This window comes from Macrobrachium rosenbergii, chromosome 29 (assembly GCF_040412425.1).
Source record: "Macrobrachium rosenbergii isolate ZJJX-2024 chromosome 29, ASM4041242v1, whole genome shotgun sequence".
NCBI classification, from domain to species: Eukaryota; Metazoa; Arthropoda; class Malacostraca; order Decapoda; family Palaemonidae; genus Macrobrachium; species Macrobrachium rosenbergii.
In genome coordinates, this window is record NC_089769.1 from 20,906,356 (window position 1) to 20,925,827 (window position 19,472).

At 43.0% G+C, this 19,472-nt stretch overlaps 1 protein-coding gene across 1 annotated transcript; it reads right to left on the reverse strand.

Moving 5' to 3' along the window:
* Positions 1-935: 935 nt before the first annotated feature.
* On the reverse strand, positions 936-18,794 carry Cby (Chibby). The gene is made up of 3 exons (XM_067131235.1): positions 18,380-18,794; positions 14,152-14,270; positions 936-1,125 (listed from the first exon to the last, which is right to left on the reverse strand). Exons 1-3 carry the CDS (start codon positions 18,564-18,566, stop codon positions 1,048-1,050), a joined length of 384 nt encoding a protein of 127 aa, XP_066987336.1. The 5' UTR covers positions 18,567-18,794; the 3' UTR covers positions 936-1,047.
* Positions 18,795-19,472: the final 678 nt, after the last annotated feature.

Sequence of the window (19,472 nt, forward strand, 5' to 3'; positions counted from 1 at the left end):
TGATGAATGCAGTGGAAATAAAGATAAGTTCATTCATTACGGCTGATCAACATGATAGACAAGAAACTTGGAAGAAGAATGTGAATTCTGTTATTTTGCAGTTTTTCATTGTTTGGTAGCAGTCTGGTCAAGAAGATGCCAAATAGCCAGAGTTTTCTGTACTTTCTTAATGTAAAATGACAAATTTTTCATTAATTTATTTTTCATGGCTAACAAACCTACGGTCTTAATAAATCTGGCGCCAGCTAGAAACCGGTAAAAGACATATAAAATTGTAGAACAAGGTATTGGTGGCAACAGGGTTTGGCTACTCGGGCTACTATTCTCAATGTTGAACCAAACAAAAACTTCTTTCAGTTTTCTTCTGGAGATGGAAAGAGAAACCCACAAGATTCTTGTGTATAACTTGTTTACTGGTAAATATTTACATATTACTTTGATCTCGAGCACTTTCAGGTCCTAACTGTGACCCTTTTTCAGAGATGAGGTAGTCAGGCTGGTTCAAGGCCCAGCAATCTTGAACCAGCCTGACTACCTCATCTCTTGAAAAAGGGTCACAGTTAGGACCTGAAAGTGCTCGAGATCAAAGTAATATGTAAATATTTACCAGTAAACAAGTTATACACAAGAATCTTGTGGGTTTCTCTTTCCATTCTCAATGTTATTACTGTGAGAACAAGGTATTGGTGGCAACAGGGTTTGGCTACTCGGGCTACTATTCTCAATGTTATTACTGTCGTTGCCATTATTATGAATACTATTTTTATACTTCTTCAGCAACTGTGTGGGTATTGCCAATTTATCATTTTTTATATCTCGTGTATTGAGACACTGTTATTGTCTCTTAATTTGTATATTCCACGTATATGACCTCGAGCTAAAATGAAATTATTATTATTATTATTATATTATGTATGCACAAGTAAATCAAAAGGTTTTCTCATCACACAAATAAATATATTTGAGTAAATTATTGTATCCGTCGGTAACAGACTGATTTTCTACACATTCACAAAATAAAACAACCAATTACATACTATGATAGCTTCATCTCCCCTTTGACTTGGCTTTCAGCCTGCCGATTTCCTTGTCTTTTATTAGCACATCTGCAGACTTTTCAGTAAGCTGCAAAACAGAAAAATGTTAGTCTCAGACATTGCTGAAGTAAAATACATTTATTAATAATAAAAATACTTGTAAGGATGTTAACAAGACTGCAATGGTAAAGTCTTTCTTACATGCTAATCATACCTATGGTCTTTAAAAAAAATTTGTTTCTTTCTCTTCTTCATGGAGTGAATGCAATCAATAACAAAGTAAGGGTAGGAGCAATAAACACAAAAAATTGGGGTTTTATAGAAGAAAAGCCGTTTCATACAAACCCAACAAACATATTAAGCCCAAACTGTAGTCATAATGTCTTGACATACCCATTATGAATTCTTAGACAAAAGAAGATCTGCAAGTGACTATATGTGCCGGTAAACTATTTGTTGGTAGAAACTTTCAGGCTCATTTCTGTCGTATAAATGGATGTAGCATAATGAAGAAAAAAGGATAGGGTCAGGCAATTTACTGCAATTGGGATAAGTTTGTAAAAATAATATTTTAAAAACTCTCTTAAAATTTTCATATAAAACCCATCAATCATACAGAACAAGAATCTCAATTAGCAGTTGTTCAAGAAGCCCAGCCTTTGCAAAGACCCAGGGGATCTATTGGAGCACAGGGACAGAGTGGATCACAAAAAAATCCAAAAAATATTCTCATGAGGTACTGTGAATAAAAAAAAGTTAAGTGTACCTTAGTTTTAACAGACCACTGAGCTGATTAACAGCTCTCCTGGGGCTGGCCTGAAGGATTACACTTTTTACGTGGCTAAGAACCAATTGGTTACTTAGCAACAGGACCTACAGCTTACTGTGGAATCCGAACCACAGTATAGCGAGAAATGAATTTCTATCACCAGAAATATATTCCTCTAACTCTTCATCAGCTGGCCGGAGACTCGAACTCGGGCCTGGCAAGTGCCAGTCCACAGCTCTACTGACTCGCCCAGCAAAGAGCTAGGTACTGTGAATAGTTTGCCATTTATAGAGTAAGGCAGATGTTTTGTACTTAATCTACATGACAGTGCAAGTCTAGAGGTCAATTAACCATACAGCTGAGATGTAGCTGCTCATGAGCCTGGATGACTTAGTCTCTTGAATAAGAAAGATTAATATCTTATGCTCTAAGAGTGGGGAAAGTTGACTGATAACATTTGTGTTTCTGATGGACAATTTTTCTGCTTTTACCATATTGTAACTGAAATTCTTTTTCAATCAACTTTTTAAATAAAATTTATCCACAAATGACACTTAGCTTCAACTAATAATTATAAAGAAAAAATATGAATACACCTGACGATTTATTTGCTAATTTCTTTGCAGTAAATCCTTCTGTTAGGTTAAAGAATGTCTATTCACTCCCTAATATACTTGTTGAAATTATGTAATTAAGCTAGTTAAATATATGCTTTGGATTTTTTTGCATATGTTAAAAATTACACTAATAATTCCAGTTCTCCAGTGATGATATTACAAACTAAATACATACTGTAATTCAGCTATCTTATTAAACTGCTATGGACTTACTTGCTAATCAAGATGTTATGCAATAAATTATTCCATTACATTAATCAAATGTATGCAAGTTTGTAAATAAATTCATGTGCAAACTTCATTATGACAGAAATCTACTATCACCCTAACAACACTTATTGCAAAGGTGGTGATGTTCAGGCAGAGTCATCATAAAGGATTTATAATATTTAGCAGATTAAATGCATTCTAAAAAAATATAAATACAGCAGCTCACAGAGACGACGGATTTAAGCGTCTGAGCCTATACCGCTATGAAAGAAACTGATATATCGTTGTACATATACGTGAATGTGCGTTTTTGCAATAAAGTACAGGTATATTTATACTTTGTACCCCTCAAGCTACTGTAAAATGCTTATAACTGCCAATTTTAACAGTTCACTGTCTAATTTAATAGTTCAAACAAAAATATGCCATAAATTATCATACTAAAACAATTTACATGTAATATGATTTTAAACAAAAATATACCCCAAACCATCATCACCAAACACCCAAAGTCATCTTACGTTACCCTCTTAAACTGTTACCCAAGTATATACTCCCCTAAAATGCTTATAAGAATAATTTACTAAGTTTAAAATATTAATATTGATGTAAACAGAAAATATCTATGATACAAATTAAATAAATGTCTTAAGAAGTGTGACAACTAATCAAGTTACCCCTGTATACATAAGCATAGTCGTTTTCTCTCATAGTACTCGTTCCCTTTTCATTTTTGTTATACAGTAAACACCCCCGTGTTCACGGGGGACGCGTACCACAACCCCCCCACGAATAGCTAAAACCCACAAATACTTAGAATCTTTATAAGAACACTTAGAACTGCCTATTTTGATAGTTCAAACACACAAAAGAAAACTAAAAATGCTTATACAGGTATTATCCTACTTACGATGGGGTTAGGTTCCAAAGAACATATCTTTTGTTGGAAAAAATGTGGGTTAGGTTCCAAAAAACACATCTTTTGTTGGAAAAAACGTATCTCGAATACAGCCTAGCCTACACTAGGGTATTCAGTACCATGTGTACATATATGGTAGTCTAGCCTACACTATAGAGTACACTCTATACACATCAGCTAAATCTGGAGGTTCATGCTGAGTGACTTATGATAATTCAATACAAGGAGAAATTGAATAACAAACAGGAATTAGTTTAGATAACAAACAGGAATTAGTTTAGACTACACTATGGTATATCGTATACATATACAGTGTCCTAGCATACATTATAATGTACTCTATATTCACGTCATATTATACAAACATCAGCATAATGAATATGCATCTTTTCCATTGATCTTTCAAATGTTTTGCCTTAATTCACTGTATCAAACAATATTGTATATATATTCTTAGATTGCTCTTGTATTATAAATTGTGATCATAGCAATCAATGTTTTGGTTTGGAAATCGATTACGCAGTAAGTTTATTTCGCTGTATTTAACTCAGTTCAGAGAGCTTTTCTTGCTTCTAGTTAGCGTAAATGATTCTCTGAATACTTTATTTATATGGGGTAAGGTTATTTTTTGTTATATGAAGTGTTTTTCAAGTCGAAATGTAACTTAAATACATCTCGTGAAACTAATTTAGCTATTTTTTTCATTGATAGATGACGGTGGCCGTTTGGAGGCATTTGTCTTGTGTAAAAAAATCAAGATTTCATTTGCTATTCACTTGATTTCATCATAATTTGAGCTTTACATATTTATCGTTTATCGGCGTAAAAATAGCAGTAATGTGTTCTTTCATGCCAAGTAGTTTTGATTAAAATACTTTCTCTCCAATTTTAATTATGGTCGAGTTTCATCCATGTTGCCGATGCACGATAATTTATAGTCATTAGCAACTTGAACATTGTTTTCTCAGCTTCAGCTACAACTTGCAACTTAAATTTAGCAGTATATTTCCTTGCCGATCTTTTATCCATACCGAATAAGGGTATAATGTAAAAATATATCAGTCCTATTCTACTTAACTTCATTTGTACTATAGCTACGGTAATTGTTTATTACCTTACGATGGTTGAAATACAAGCAAAATGGCTGATGTTATCTGATTCAGTGATAAGCATAACAACAGCTTCTCGTTCGGTTGTTTATGGCTGTACCCATTTACGCAAGAGTGTAACGTTACTAACAATACTTTTATCATTCTCTTTTACCTTTTTAAATAGAAGATGGGATAAAGAGATGGAGGAAATGAAGGTGGTCTATTGTAATTTGGTCTCTCTTGCTGCCTGATTGTACGCTGCTGCCTGCACCCGCGGGAAACTTAAAAATATTTTCTGAATATTGTCGCATCGGTATTAATTGCTTATCCCACTGCAAAAGCGAATTATCGTAGGTGAATTATCGTAACTAGAGCACTACCTGAGTATTTTAATAGTATTATCACAAAAAGTGCATTTAGTCATGAAAATGAGATGAAAATACAGTAATCAGCGAATATTTCTCAGTGTAAAATACCGTGAATGGGTGAATTTTCAGCGAATAATGCATATACTGTATATGTTCCATAGAGAAATCTGTGAATAGGTGAGTCCACAAATACCAGGGGTTTACTGTATGTGAATGTATGTATGTATGTATGTATGTATCACAAACACAATTGTTCTGTGCATTAGTAGAATTACTAAAATGACCTCATTCAAACTGGATGGTATCTAATGGAGTATGGATGGTATCTAATGGAGTATTTATTCAGAAAAAGTTACAAGCTTTCTTCGACAAACAGTCCACATTATCAAGTATCCGTACAGTGACCAGACGTGTAGTCCAGCTGTATTTTTATCTATGTGCTGGGTACTTTTAATCCTATAATTGCCTGGCTCCTCCTGTGTGACCCCCACTCCCTTGTGACCTTGGCCTTTCTCTGCCCGCTTCTTCTTCCAGGTGTCCATTTTCCGTTCATCCTCTTGTGTTTTTCCTTCGTTTCCTTGCTACTGTGGAGTGTACGATTTTTCTAGATATACTGTCTTCAAAGCTGTTCCCTGGCACTGCGTTGCTGGCGCATATTATATAGGCGTTCTCTACAACCAGACTGGCCGTTTTGTTGGTGTTCCTGTACAGAAAACTCATATTTTCCCAGTCTATTTTATGGTCATTTTCCCAACAGTGTTTGGCAACTGCCGACGTCTGATTATAATGCCTTATGTTCTGCAGGAGTTGTTTGCTTTGCTCTTTACATGATTTGCCAGTTTTGCCATAGTACCCATCTTCACAGCCTAGACATGCTGCCATAAATACCCGCCTCTAATCTCTTCCCCCTCTACCGACTTTTTGTTTCTAACTATTTTATTCCTAATGGTGTTTTTGTAGCTGCCTATCAATTTGAAATTATCTAGCCTCCGTTTGATGGGTGTAATAGAGTTGTTGGTAGGGAAGAAAATAATTACAGTCCCAGACAACAAAGCTTGAAGGCTACTCAAAATAAGCAATAATAACTCACCAAAATCCAGTTATTCAACTGAAAACCAATGAACAAGGCTGCTGCAAACCCCCGATGTTTACTTGAGAGCCAGCAGAAACAAAATGAGGTTTTCTGCTAAGTCGTTTCCAGTACTCCCGTTAGTGAGCGGGGCGTGTCACCTACACTAAACTATCAAAGTGCTACTACGATTTTTTTTAAATAAAGGCTGCCATGCGAGTTTGAAACTACTGTATAGCTATGTAATTACTTGGTAATTTACTTATATGAAACAATCATGTACTTGAGATCCCCTTTGAGATCTAACTAGCAACATCCATGGCAACTTTGTACCAACTGATTTTAGTGCTCCTTTTATCACGATTATCCCCAAGGCTCTTGGACATAGGTAAACTTTGTTACCTTAACGTCAGAGGCTGTTTTTCTCCCTTGTCCACAGTTTTCAAAGTTATCACTAAGTTTTGTTACTGGTGTTTTTAGCAAGCCCAAATCTACACTGTCTGGAGTTTCACTTTGTTTTCATTCTTCACTAATGTTCTAGAGTATTGTTCTAAAAAAAAAAGGGGGGGGATAGTAAAGTCGCCACCAAACAAAGTGAATCTGTTGCTAGCTTTAACAGAGATCTGCAAAATACTAATGAGCAGTGAAGTCAGTGGGTATGTGGCTGAAGCCCAGCAAAATCAGACTATTGCTTAACCCACCTTGCATCAAGTTCCTGCTCCACAATTCACTGGGTAACTTCCATTAGCTCTGACTATACCTCCAGAACATAAACATTCACATTCTGAGATGTACTAATACTACTGATATCAATACTCATAAGTTTATAGTATACTGCACAACTACCTTAAGCACCTTGCTCCAATACCTTAGTGTGTCTGGCTTGTCTTGTTCTCTATGGGACAACTGTAACTGTATTCATTAGTTAATTTCCCTTCAGTGCTATTCATGCGTCATTAATTTCTCCACTGCCTCCTCACATAGGTATACCATTCTATGGAAGCCTATGCAAGTGAATGACTTTTTAGACTTATTCCACATAAACGACTACTCAATTTGAGTAATAACACTAATAATACAGTAATAACAAGACAGGGTCACCCTGCTTCTTGCCAGCATATCCACTTAAAAGGATGCCAGATACTGGAAGAGCTCATTGTGCCCTGTAACTGAATTTTCTTTTATAGGTTTCATCTGATCTTCCAAAATCCTCCCAATTTCAAATAATTAAAAAGATAACTATCCCCAAAACTGTATAAAATGATATTTTAATGATAAAATAAGGTTTGTTCATACTTACCTGGCAGATATATATATAGCTGTATTCTCCGAAGGTCCGACAGAATTTCAAATTTCGCGGCACACGCAGTGGCCGGTCAGGTGGTTAGTACCCATTCCCGCCGCTGGGAGGCGGGTATCAGGAACCATTCCCATTTTCCATTCAGATTTTCATAGTGCCGTTGTCTCCTGAGGGGAGGAGGGTGGGCACTACGAATATATATCTGCCAGGTAAGTATGAACAAACCTTATTTTATCATTAAAATATCATTTTGTTCATGAAACTTACCTGTCAGATATATATATAGCTGAATCGCACCATTGGCGGTGGGCAGAGACAGCATAGGATTGAGAAACAAAACAATGTAGATGATTACACATCTTGGTTCCTTACCTTTTAGCATAGCTGACTTCGTGATTACTGTCACCCAAGTCTGCGTCTGCTTTACTGGAGTTTCCAACGAGGTAGAGACCTATAAGGTTGGAGAGTTCCAGACGATCTGTCAACAGGGACGTGACCACTATGTGCCCAGATCGTAGCCCTCAAGAAGGAAGCAAAGAGACAAAAATAACCACCTGACCTACCAAACATCGTGACTAGTAAAAAACTAAGGAAAGGGAAGACTGCCCCCACAGTCTACCCACAACCATAAAAACACAACCAAAAAATTTTAAAAACTATTCCTAACCATACATTAAAGGATAGGATGGGTACTGCCTCCTTCTCCCAAGATCGTACCAGCCGAAACGTAAGGTCCCAATGAACAGCAAGACTCATACACTGTTCTTACGTCCTTTAGGTAATGAGAGGCGAACACAGAATGACTTCTCCAAAAGGTGGCATTCATAATCTCGTTCAGAGCCATGTTCTTTTGAAAGGCTACTGACGTTGCCACAGCCCGAACCTCATGCGCTTTAACTTTCAAAAGTTCGAAGTCACTCTCCTGACAACTCTTATGCGCTTCCTGAATGGTGGACCTCAAGAAGAAAGCCAGCGCATTCTTTGACATGGGGACGTCAGGTCTTCTCACCGAGCACCATAACCTATCCGCAAGACCTCTCGACTCTTTTGTCTTGTTCAAGTAGAACTTTAGAGCCCGAACAGGGCATAGCAGTCTTTCTGGTTCCTGACCCAGAATACCCGCCAAACCTTTCAATTCAAAGGACTTGGGCCAGGGTGAGACGGGTTCTCATTCTTGGCAAGAAACGACGGTTGGAGAGAACACACCGCATCGTCTCCTTTAAAACCAACTGACTTAGATATTGCATGAATCTCACTGATTCTCTTTGCAGTAGCGAGCAACTAAAAATAAAGTCTTCTTTGTTAAGTCCTCAAAGAAGCAGCATGAAGGGGTTCAAAAGGGCTTTGCATCAGGAACTTAAGAACCACGTCCAAGTTCCAAGATGGAACCAAAAACTGAGGCACCTTAGTCGTCTCGAACGACCTAATGAGGTCATGGAGGTCCGTATTGTTGGCGATATCTAATCCTCTGTGCCGAAAGACCGCCGACAACATACTCTTATACCCCCTTAATAGTAGAGACTGCCAGCTTCGGAACTTCCCTAAGGAAAGAAGGAAGTCTGCAATCTGGCTCACAGTGGTCGAGAAGAGGAAATCCCTCTGCGAGTACACCACTGCCGAAATACGGCCCACTTCGATTGGTAAACTGCGATCGAGGATGTTCTCCTGGCTCTCGCGATCGCTCTTGCCACCTGCTTCGAAAAACCTCTCGCTCTCGCCAGCATTTCGATAGTCTGAACGCAGTCAGACCGAGAGCGAGAGGTTTTGATGGTATCGTTCGAAGTGGGGCTGTCTGAGTAGATCTGGACGAAGAGGTAACACCCTTGGAAAGTCTACCAGAAGCGACATTACCTCCGAAACCACTCCTTGTAAGGCCAATACGGAGCGATCAGAGTCATCCTCGTATCTTGCGGCGACGCTAACTTCCTGACCACTTCTCCCAGGATCTTGAAGGGAGGGAAAGCGTAAAGGTCCAGACGAGACCAGTCCCAAAGAAGGGCGTCTATTGACACTGCTCCTGGATCCAGGACAGGAGAGCAGTAAAGCGAAGCCTGTTGTTCTTTGACGTTGCAAACAGGTCCACTAAGGGACGACCCCATAAACCCCACAGTTTTTGGCACACTTCCTGGTTCAGAGTCCACTCTGTCGGGAGCAGTTGATGACGACGACTTAGCAGGTCCGCTCTCACGTTCTGAACGCCTGCTACGAACCTCGTCAAGATCGTAACGTTCCTGGAACTCGCCCACAACAGGATCTCTTTCGCAAGAACGAACAGGAATGAGAATGAGTGCCTCCCTGTTTTTTCAGGTAAGATAGAGCAGTGGTATTGTCCGCGTTTACCTGGACTGTGCGACCGGACACTTGATCTTGGAAGAATCGAAGGGCTAGAAAAATCGCCCTAATTCCTTCATATTGATATGCCAGGTCACCTGTTCCCCTCTCCAGATGCCTGACACTTCTCTCTTGCCCAGTGTTGCTCCCCACCCGACATTGACGCTGGAGAACAACACTAGGTCGGGGTTCGGAAGGCTGAGAGACACGCCTCTGAAAGCCTCGAGGGATCCAACCACCACCTGAGATGCTCCTTCACTTCGAGGGAAAGTTTGAGAGACAACTCGAGATTTTCCTTGTCTTCCCAGTTGTCTTGCAGGAAGAACTGAAGAGGCCTGAGATGTAGTCTCCCTAGGAAAACAAACTTTTCCAGTGAGGAAATGGTCCCCAGCAGACTCATCCACTCCCTCACCGAACACGTTTCTTTCCCTAGGAAGGCCAGGACTTTTTCAGTAGCACAGCTGTTGACGTTCGGGGACGGAAAAGCCCGAAAAGCCACTGAGTCCATCTGAATCCCCAGATACACGATGGACTGCGTTGCTTAGTCAGGTGTGACTTTTCGAAGTTGACCAGCAGGCCGAGTTCCTTCGTCAGGTTTAAAGTTGCTTGAAGATCCTCCAGACACCTCTCCCTCGATGACGCCGAATCAGCCAGTCGTCCAAGTAGAGCGACACACGCACGCCTGCCAGATGCAGCCACCTTGCTACATTCTGCATGATGACGGTGAAAATCATGGGAGCTGTGGACAGGCCAAAGCAAAGAGCTCTGAATTGATACACCTTTCCCCTCAAGACGAACCTCAGGAACTTCCTTGACTGAGGATGTATCGGTCACGTGGAAGTACGCAGCGTCCTGAAGGTCGAGGATACCATCCAATCCCCAGGTCTTAAGGCTCCTAGAACAGACTGCGCCGTCTCCATCTTGAAAGTTTCTTTCATTTGCGGTTCAGGCTGCTGACATCCAGCACAGGTCTCCAACTTCCCGACTGTTTGGGACCAGGAAAAGCCTGTTGTAGAAGCCCGGGAATTCAGGTCTAAGACCTGTTCTATTGCTCTCTTGACGAGCATTTGCCGCAGCAGGTCGTATAGGATCTCTTGTTTTCCTGGACCGTCATGACGGAGAGAGGTCCAAGGGCGAAAGGCTTAAGGGAGGGGAGAAAGGAAAGGGATCTTGTATCCTTTCTCTAAAACCGAAAGGGACCAACTGTCTGCCCCTCTCACTTTCCAGACTTCGAAAACGCAAGAAGCCTGGCACCCACCGGTATCTGGAGGAGAATCACATCACTTCTTGCCCTACCTCTAGCAAGGGCTTTACCTCTCGAGAGGTTCTTTCCTCGAGAAGAAGGCTTTGAGGATGATCCGGCACGAAAGGGCTTCTTCATCTTGGGAGAATGTTGACGGTTTGACGTCGTCGAGGTCACAGGAACCGCAGGGCGCCGATGACTGGAGCCAACAGGTCCTGTGTGGTCTTCTCTTGTAGGCTTGCAGCGATGTCCTTTACCATCGGCCGGGAAAAGATGATTGGAAAGGGGAGCAAACAACAGTTCTCCTTTCTGTGCCAAGGAGACGGACTTCGTGAGCGAAACCGCAGAATAGAGACCTCTTCTTGAGCACTCCAGTCGCAAAGTGCGAGGCCAATTCGTCAGAACCATCTCGGACCGCCTTGTCCATACAAGACAAGACGCTCAAAAGGTCCGACAAGGAGATCGAGTCCTGACTCCGAGACTTAAGGTCCAAAGCTCCAAGACACCAGTCAAGGAAGTTGAAAACTTCTAACGTCTTGAAAAGGCCCTTCAAAAGATGGTCCATCTCCGTAAGAGTCCAGGAATCTTGGCCGTCGACAGATGAGACCTCCTACTCGAATCAACGAGAGGCGAAGTCTCCCTTAGATGAGGAAGGAAGACGTAAGCCTAAGTCTTCTCCGGTCTCATACCACATCGCCGCTTTTCCCGAGAGTCTTGAAGGGGGAAGGGCGAAAGAAGACTTTCTTGAGCCTTATGGGAGTCCATCCACAAATGGACTTTCTTGAAGGCCCGCTAGTGGAGAGCGATTTAGTCATCTTCAGAAATCCCGGAGCTTTCCTAGACTTAGTAGAAGTCAGTTGAGGAGGGGAGAGAGGTACTGCCGGCAGAAACTTGTCAGGAAACAATTCCTTCAACAGCTTGACGAGGATCTGGTAGTCCGGCCGACGAGGACTGATCCTTCATCTCATCTTCAGACTCGAGACCCTGAGTCTATCTCCAACATCGGGCGGGAAGAGCAGAGAGAAGTTGGAGAGGAAACACGCCGCAGGGACCTCTGCTTGGAAGAGGAACTGGCGTGCAAAGCAGCTGGAGAACCAGGAACCACACGAGAGCCGACAGCAACGGCAGGTGGAGCGTCTTGAAGGGAGTCAAAAACGTCCATCGGGCGTCATGTCTGGCAGCATGACGAGCTTGAGCGTCCAGCCGGGCGTCACGCCTGGCAGCATGACGAACGTCTGGATCGTCCCTTAGAGCGTCACGTCTGGCAGCATGACAAACGTCAGAAGCCTGACGAGCGTCATCAACAAAATGGTGAACATGACGTCTAGAACGAGAAGGGAGGGGAGGACGTCCTGGGGTGACGTCAAGACGATCCTCCCCAACACCCTCTGGGGACGAGTCTAGGGTTCCTTCCACGACGAGCAGGCGAAGCAGACGAAAGGTGACGAACGAGGAGCAGGAGAAGGAGACCGCCTAGATCTCTTCACTGGAAGTCTAACATCCTTCCGGCGAGGACGGGACCTGGACTCTCTCTGCAATGAACGAGGAGAGTTGCTGCTGCATGGAGGCAATAAGGGTCCTCGTTGGTGACGCCTCTCTCTGGAGAATCACGGAACCTAGAGGCAGAAGGACGAGGGGGCGTCCTAATCCTCTTCTCTTGAGGAGGGAGAGCTCTTGGGCGCTCAAAAACGTCTTCTTGGGATGACGTCCGGTACTTCTTTTGCGGGGGGAACGCATCCACAAACTCTGGCGAGGAGCACAGAGTAGGAGAGAGAGGACGTGAAGCGTCCCTCCTCCCTAAAGCTTCTCTTAAGAGGGCGAGAGTCTATCTGACGGTTCCAACCCCTGCGTGGGGGAGGACGTGTCAGAAGACGAGAAGCAGTCCTTCAGGACCCGAACACGAAGTTCGAGCCTGGGCAGCCTGGGAAACGTCTTCAGGACCTGCTGAAGGGACGCCAGACCGGTGGGGGTTCCCCGTCACCCTCCTTCGGCTTTCGACATGCTCTCTCCCTGAGTCCTGGGAGTCCAGCAGAGGTCCAGGCCTAGAGGCATGATGGGGCCGGTCTGACGCCCCCTCCACTGCACTGGGGGCACTAGTCACTTCACAACACTTATCTTGGAGAGCTGACACCTTAGATTCTAATGCACGAATCGATTCCATCATAGCGGAAAGCATATTAGTCTCCACTGGCACGATCTCAGGGGCAGGAGACAAAACCACAGGGTTAGGATCTAAAGGTACAGGGGAGTTAGGGCCGACATCAACACTTCATGAAAGAGAAGCACTCCTGGAGGAAGACCTCCTCAGTCGATCACGCTCCAACTTCCTCACATATTTATCATACGCTCCATTCATTTTCAGACAAAGAAGCACATTCATCACACCTATCATTCAACATGCATATATGCTTCCTACAGTTAGAACAAATAGTGTGAGGGTCAACCGCAGCTTTCGCAACCTCACCTACATTCAGACATCACACACACACGGTAACTAGCAGAGCTAGACCCAGACATAATGATAATCTAAAGCAAAACCCAAAGAAAAGTCAAAAAAGCGTATGCCGATCTACCGATCCAAAGTCAAAATACCAAAAGACAATGAGATACTCAGTAATTTAGAAAAAAGCAAATCCTATGACGGAGGTGCAGACAACAGTTGTTGACAACACCGGCGACAGAGAAAATCTGAATGGAAAATGGGAATGGTTCCTGATACCCGCCTCCCAGCGGCGGGAATGGGTACTAACCACCTGACCGGCCACTGCGTGTGCCGCGAAATTTGAAATTCTGTTGGACCTTCGGAGAATACAGCTATATATATATCTGACAGGTAAGTTTCATGAACAAATTACATAACAAGAATGAGCTCATTTGATGTAAAAAATAAAAAGATGATTGCAGCATCTAAATAGTATGGAGACCCATATGGACCTCAAGACACTGTGAGAACTTAGGTCTTCAACATCTTTTGTTGAATGGTTCACATATCTGATCATCAAAACTCCAGTACATGGCTCAAGTAAAAGAATGGTTTTGATTCAAAGAACATAATAGCCAGTTCCAAGAAGTGCCACTTTTAAGATTATGTAGATTATTTTCCCAAAACATAATTAGGTGTTGTAGCATAGCATAGCATGCAAACCAAAAGGCATCTGGCAGTCAAAACTAATCGTAATTCACTGAATAATAATTACCAAGTCCAGGAGAAGTTCCACTTTCAATTTCAAAAGATTATTTTCCTCTGTCAAATTTTGGTTTTGTTGTCGTAACCTTGCTACTTCACGACTACTGACTCTTCCTCTGGATCCATCATCTAGAAATAAATGAATAAAAGAAAAATGAAAGCTCAGGTCATACATCATGCACTAATAAGTAAGAAAATTATAAAAGCAACATAAGACTTTTCTTTTTGAAATTCCATGAAAACTTCAAAAATTCTAAAAAAAATCAGTCCATTGCAAAACTGAATTTCTAACCTGAGTTAAACAGACTACAGTATTGCAAAATGACAAATTTTAAAAGAAATTTGTATTTTTCCTAACTATACTGTATAAACCTGCGGTCCTTTATATAAGGAATTACTTTTAGCGAAGCCGGAATGGCCGTTAAACTTTCGAACAAGGTGGTGGGCAGTTAACTACCATCCGGTAGGCAGGAGTCCTGCCTGCCCAGATGTAAACATTCCAATTTGCCTTTCAGGCAAGGTATCAGATTGAGGGGTGGCATGAAGTGGGCATAAAACTTTTAAGGACCTCAGGTTTGTATAGTTAGGAAAAATACAAATTACTTTTAAAATTTGTCATTTGTTCCTACACAATATACAAACCCTCAGCCCTCTACATAAGAAAGACACTTATTGGAGGGAGGAATCTGAGCGAGTCTCTGAAGCAACTGGAGTTCGCTGCACCTGGGTTCTCTTCCTAGTTGACAGAGCGAGGGAGAGTACTGTGCCTCTGACATACTGAATGGAGTGTAAGAACTGCAAGATCAATTGTCAGTCTTCTGGGCCTTTTTGAATGAGTGAGAGAATCGTAACCTCATATGAAAACGGGCTAGGATGAATCTAAGAGTCAGTGACAGTAAGGTAATCACAAGTACAGTATTGGGTGTCTAATTGTTAGGATCTCCTTCCTCCCTTGCTAGAGGAAAGGGTGGGATTGCTTCTATTAATCTAATGAAAGAAAATAGAAAGGGTAATTGAAGTGACACTGAAGGCGGGGGTGGTCATGGCAGAGCACTTGTATGTCTTTCTACCTCCAGGACATTGCCCACAAGTCCTTGGACACTTTTTCCTTGGGACCTATGGTGGCTGCTCAACAAGTTGTGTAGCTTACCTGGCTCCTCTAAGAGGACAGGTAGCATCTTGCCCAAGGTGTACTGTTGTGGAAGTGGGAGAGTTTGTATGAGTGACTGGCCTCTCTTCCTCTTCCTTCCTCGTCATCCTTTATTCTTTATCTTCAGGCAGAGATTGGAATTTGAGCCATCACATGCTGGAACTGGCAGCAGATGCAGGTAAGTGTCACTTCGAGTAGTGACGCTTACCTGCATCAGCTGCCAGTTCCAGCATGTGATGGCTTGAACCCCAACCTCTGCCTGAAGATAAAGAATAAAGGATGACGAAGAAGGAAGAGGAAGAGAGGCCAGTCACTCATACAAACTCTCTCACTTCCATAACAGTACACCTTGGGCAAGATGCTACCTGTCCTCTTAGAGGAGCCAGGTAAGCTACACAACTTGTTGAGCAGCCACCATATGTTCCAAGGAAAAAGTGTCCAAGGACTTGTGGGCAATGTCCCGAAGGTAGAAAGACATACATGTACTCTGCCATGACCACTCTGGCCTTCAGTACCTGAGGAACCGACAGATTCTTACGCATTGCGAGGGATGGACCAATGCCCCTGACTACGTGAGCTCTAGGGTGGAAAGTACCAGTGTTGTCATCGCCGGGAAGAGCCAACGAGAGAAACTTGTCTCCCAGAAGAGAGTCAGTCCCTTAGAAGTCCCGCAGGACTCCCGAAGGGAATCTCTTTCCTACCTCTTCTGGTGTTTGAACCCATAGGATTGAGACACCAGGCAGAGAACTCAACCGAGCACTGGTAAGCACTCAGGGAGCACTTGTGGTGCTGGCAGGAAGAGCTGAGACACCTGAGTGCCTTGGCCCTTTCTCTTGCACTGCTCCCAAACTGGGCTGGGGAGAGTAATCTCCAGACCAGATTGGGATACTCGATATTCCAGGGAATCTCCAGCACTCTGAGTGGCTCACAAACGAGTACCCGTAGCAGCCCCGTCTTAGAGGCGGAACCTCTAGGGCTGGGAACGGGATCACAAACTGAGGTCTGCGCGCCTGCGGCTCCCGAAACACAAAACCCAGGGATATGCGAATCGGTTTTCCTAACCTGAAGGTCGGGAAGAGCCAACAAGAGACCCACTGCCTCCTCGGAAGGAGGCAGTCCCTAGATGTCCAAGGGAATCAAGGGGAAAGAAGCAGCCTTCCTCTCCTTCAGCCGACGAAGGTCTGTCTGGTTCCAGGGACCCCCTTGAAGCTCCGGAGAGGAAGGGAAGAGGCAGCAGAAGACGAAATTGAAGATAAGTTGAAGAAGACAGCGGCTACTTCCACAAGGTGACTTCCTTCACCTTCACTTCGACATCATCTACAGGAGGGTGGACACGAAACATCGTAACCTCCAGGGCATGTAGGCAGGAACACAATGGAAGCAGCCCAGGACACGACCACCAGGAGCAGCAGCAGGCACGATCAGGACAGATGCTGCAGGAGCTATGAAAGGGGTTCAGAAGGCAGGAGCTACAGCAATGGCCAGGAACATCACTTCCACGGGGCAACTTTCTTCAACTTCACACCGACATCTTCTACTGGATGGTGGACACGAAACATTGTAACCTCCAGGGCAGCTAGGCAGGAACACAACAGAAGCAGCCCAGGACATGACCACCATGAGAAGCAGCAGGCATGATCAGGACAGCCGATGCAGGAGCTACGGAAGCGGTTCAGAAGGCACGAGCTACAGTAACTGTCAGGAACTTCACATGAAAGTCACCAGCAGCGTCAGGAATGATCAGGACGGTTGCAGCAGGAGACCAGAAAGAGCCGCCCAGAGACTGTTGTCGAGTTAACAGGGGCATAACACAGGAAACAGCAGGAGTAGTTGGATCACAGATATGCCAGAGGCAGTGCCACAACATACATGAAGGCCAGCAACGACAGCGATCGATCTACATCGGCGGGAACAGAGTCGGAATTATCCCTAGGTGGCGATATGCCATTCCAACCAGGTAGTGGTCGATCCCAAAGCAACACTGAATGAACGTAAGGGCTCCTTCATGCATGATATCCCCTGAGATAGCCAGCCAACTACTGCTGTGCCTGTGATGCTCACTGTCAACCTGAAGGAAAAAGCAAAGATGATTAGTAGAGGGAGACTTATCTCGTTACGAGGGGAACTGCCCTACGCAGCTAGAGGAGGCCCCTTAGAAGAGGTTGCCCAACTGCCCACGCCACCCCCCCCCACCGCCGTCTTCGCCCAACGAGCGAGTGAAGAGGGTGAAGGAGAGATAAGGAAGAACCTACAGGAGAGAGAAGGAAAGAGGGGAGGCCATGAAGGGCGCTGTGGAAGCGGAGCTTACCGACGATGCCCACAACCTCCCCCCTGCTACTCCCTATAATGCAGGCAGAGAAAACAACACTCAGCACAAGTAGAAAAGAAGTAGTCATGCCCTTGCACACAGAGGGCGGAAGCCCAAGAAGGGAAGCGAACTCTTACGTCCCAATCAATTTAGGGGACCGAAGATATTACATCCCAATCTAATTCTTCCCTCCTCCTATCTACGAACGTACAAGGGAACACCTTCAGTATCTACATAAAGGGCTACTAGAAGTGAAGCATTACCCCTCTAAATACGCCCTTGGGCATCAAACCCAAGACAAAGACGCAGGGGAACGACGGCTTACGCAAGGCTATCAAAAATCGTGGGTTTGTATTAATAAACATCAACCACACACAATATATAAACACAAATACGGAAAGATCCCACTGAGATAATGAAGACCTTAACAACAGTCAGGCAAAGAGACCTGAAAGCATGTCTGCAACGCATGACGGTTTAAAGCAAACTGGAATGTTTACATCAGGGCAGGCAGGTATTCCCGCCTACCTGACGGTAGTTACTGCCTAACCACCTTGTTCAAGAGTTTAATGGCCGTGTCCAGCTTCGCCCTAAGTAATTCCTAATGTAAAGGACAGATGGTTTGTATAGTGTGTTGGAACAAACAGGATTCATGTTCTTTGATGAAATTAGCCTAGAGTACCCTATACCGTGGTATTCCCATTATAACAGAAGAACTTTGTCATCAACCAGATCATCAATCATTAACTAAAACAAGGCCAGCTACAGTAGCTACTGTACCTGCAATCCATTCTCCATCTTCAAAGGAAGCGTTCTGACCACCAATGTTTAGCTTTATCCTATTAAAGTCACTTGATAAATCTCCTCCAGATTTTTCTGATTCTCTTTTAAGGCTTGAAAGTGACGCTGACCTTCGAGGACGTGACCTCCCGGGGGAAAAATTACGACTAAACAGGTTTAACGGCATGGCGAATGAAGTCTAGGGCCTGCTGGGCTTCGTTGCCAATAATAGGAAATCAGACTGTATTGAAGGTCTTCCGGGTGCTTAAACACCTGGCCGGTCCTTTGACAGATACTTCTTGAAATCAAGAAAACACTGTTTAATGTAAAAAAAGCACATAGCCTGCGGTATCACTGAACACAGGAATGTTATCACATCTTAACACATTTAAGCTAACTTTGTTGACAGAAATATGTTTACCAATTCCATTTTGCAACCAACTAATGAGAGGAAGCGGCGAAAAGGTAATGCTTCTCTTATTTTGAGTTTGATTTTTCTTACCGAACACTCTCACTCTATTTTTATTTTGTTAATCTTTAGTTTTAAACTTTTTATCTTGCCGAGCACCTTCAGTTTTTATTTTGTTAAGCTAATGAATATGAAATCGTATGAAAAAGTCTTAGGATAGCCTCAATAACAGTGTAATTTAATTCAAAATAGTAGAAATCCTCTCCAAAACACGGAATTCTCACACCTAGGTTCTAGGAATCTATGATCTTTTGAGGTACTGCCAACCCCACCCCAAAAAAGTTTTGAATGCCCTTTCTAAATCTTTCAGACAAGAACGTAAAATAAGTATGGATTTACTTGATCATTTAATTCAAGTCAGTGAATTACAGTGCACTTGATAACTTCTCTTTTCTCCAGTGAAGTTGTTTCATTATTTCAAGTCTTTGAGTCTAATGAATTTTAAAATATTTCGTGATGCATACTCTGTTTATTCTAACCATTATTTTATTCTATACTTGTATTGCACAGTTCAGTCCCTTGCCCAGTCTCTCTCTCTCTCTCTCTCTCTCTCTCTCTCTCTCTCTCTCTCTCTCTCTCTCTCTCTCTCTCTCTCTCTCTCTCTCTCTCTCACACACACACACA

What these genes read in the sequence shown, in the direction of transcription:
- Cby (XM_067131235.1), bottom strand. Translation starts at nt 18,566, where the DNA reads ATGCCGTTAAACCTGTTTAGTCGTAATTTTTCCCCCGGGAGGTCACGT. An exon ending in AGATGGAGAATGGATTGCAG is followed by an intron (nt 14,271 to 18,379) that starts GTACAGTAGCTA and finishes ATTTATTTCTAG; the next exon opens with ATGATGGATCCAGAGGAAGA. An exon ending in TGGAACTTCTCCTGGACTTG is followed by an intron (nt 1,126 to 14,151) that starts GTAATTATTATT and finishes TCTGTTTTGCAG; the next exon opens with CTTACTGAAAAGTCTGCAGA.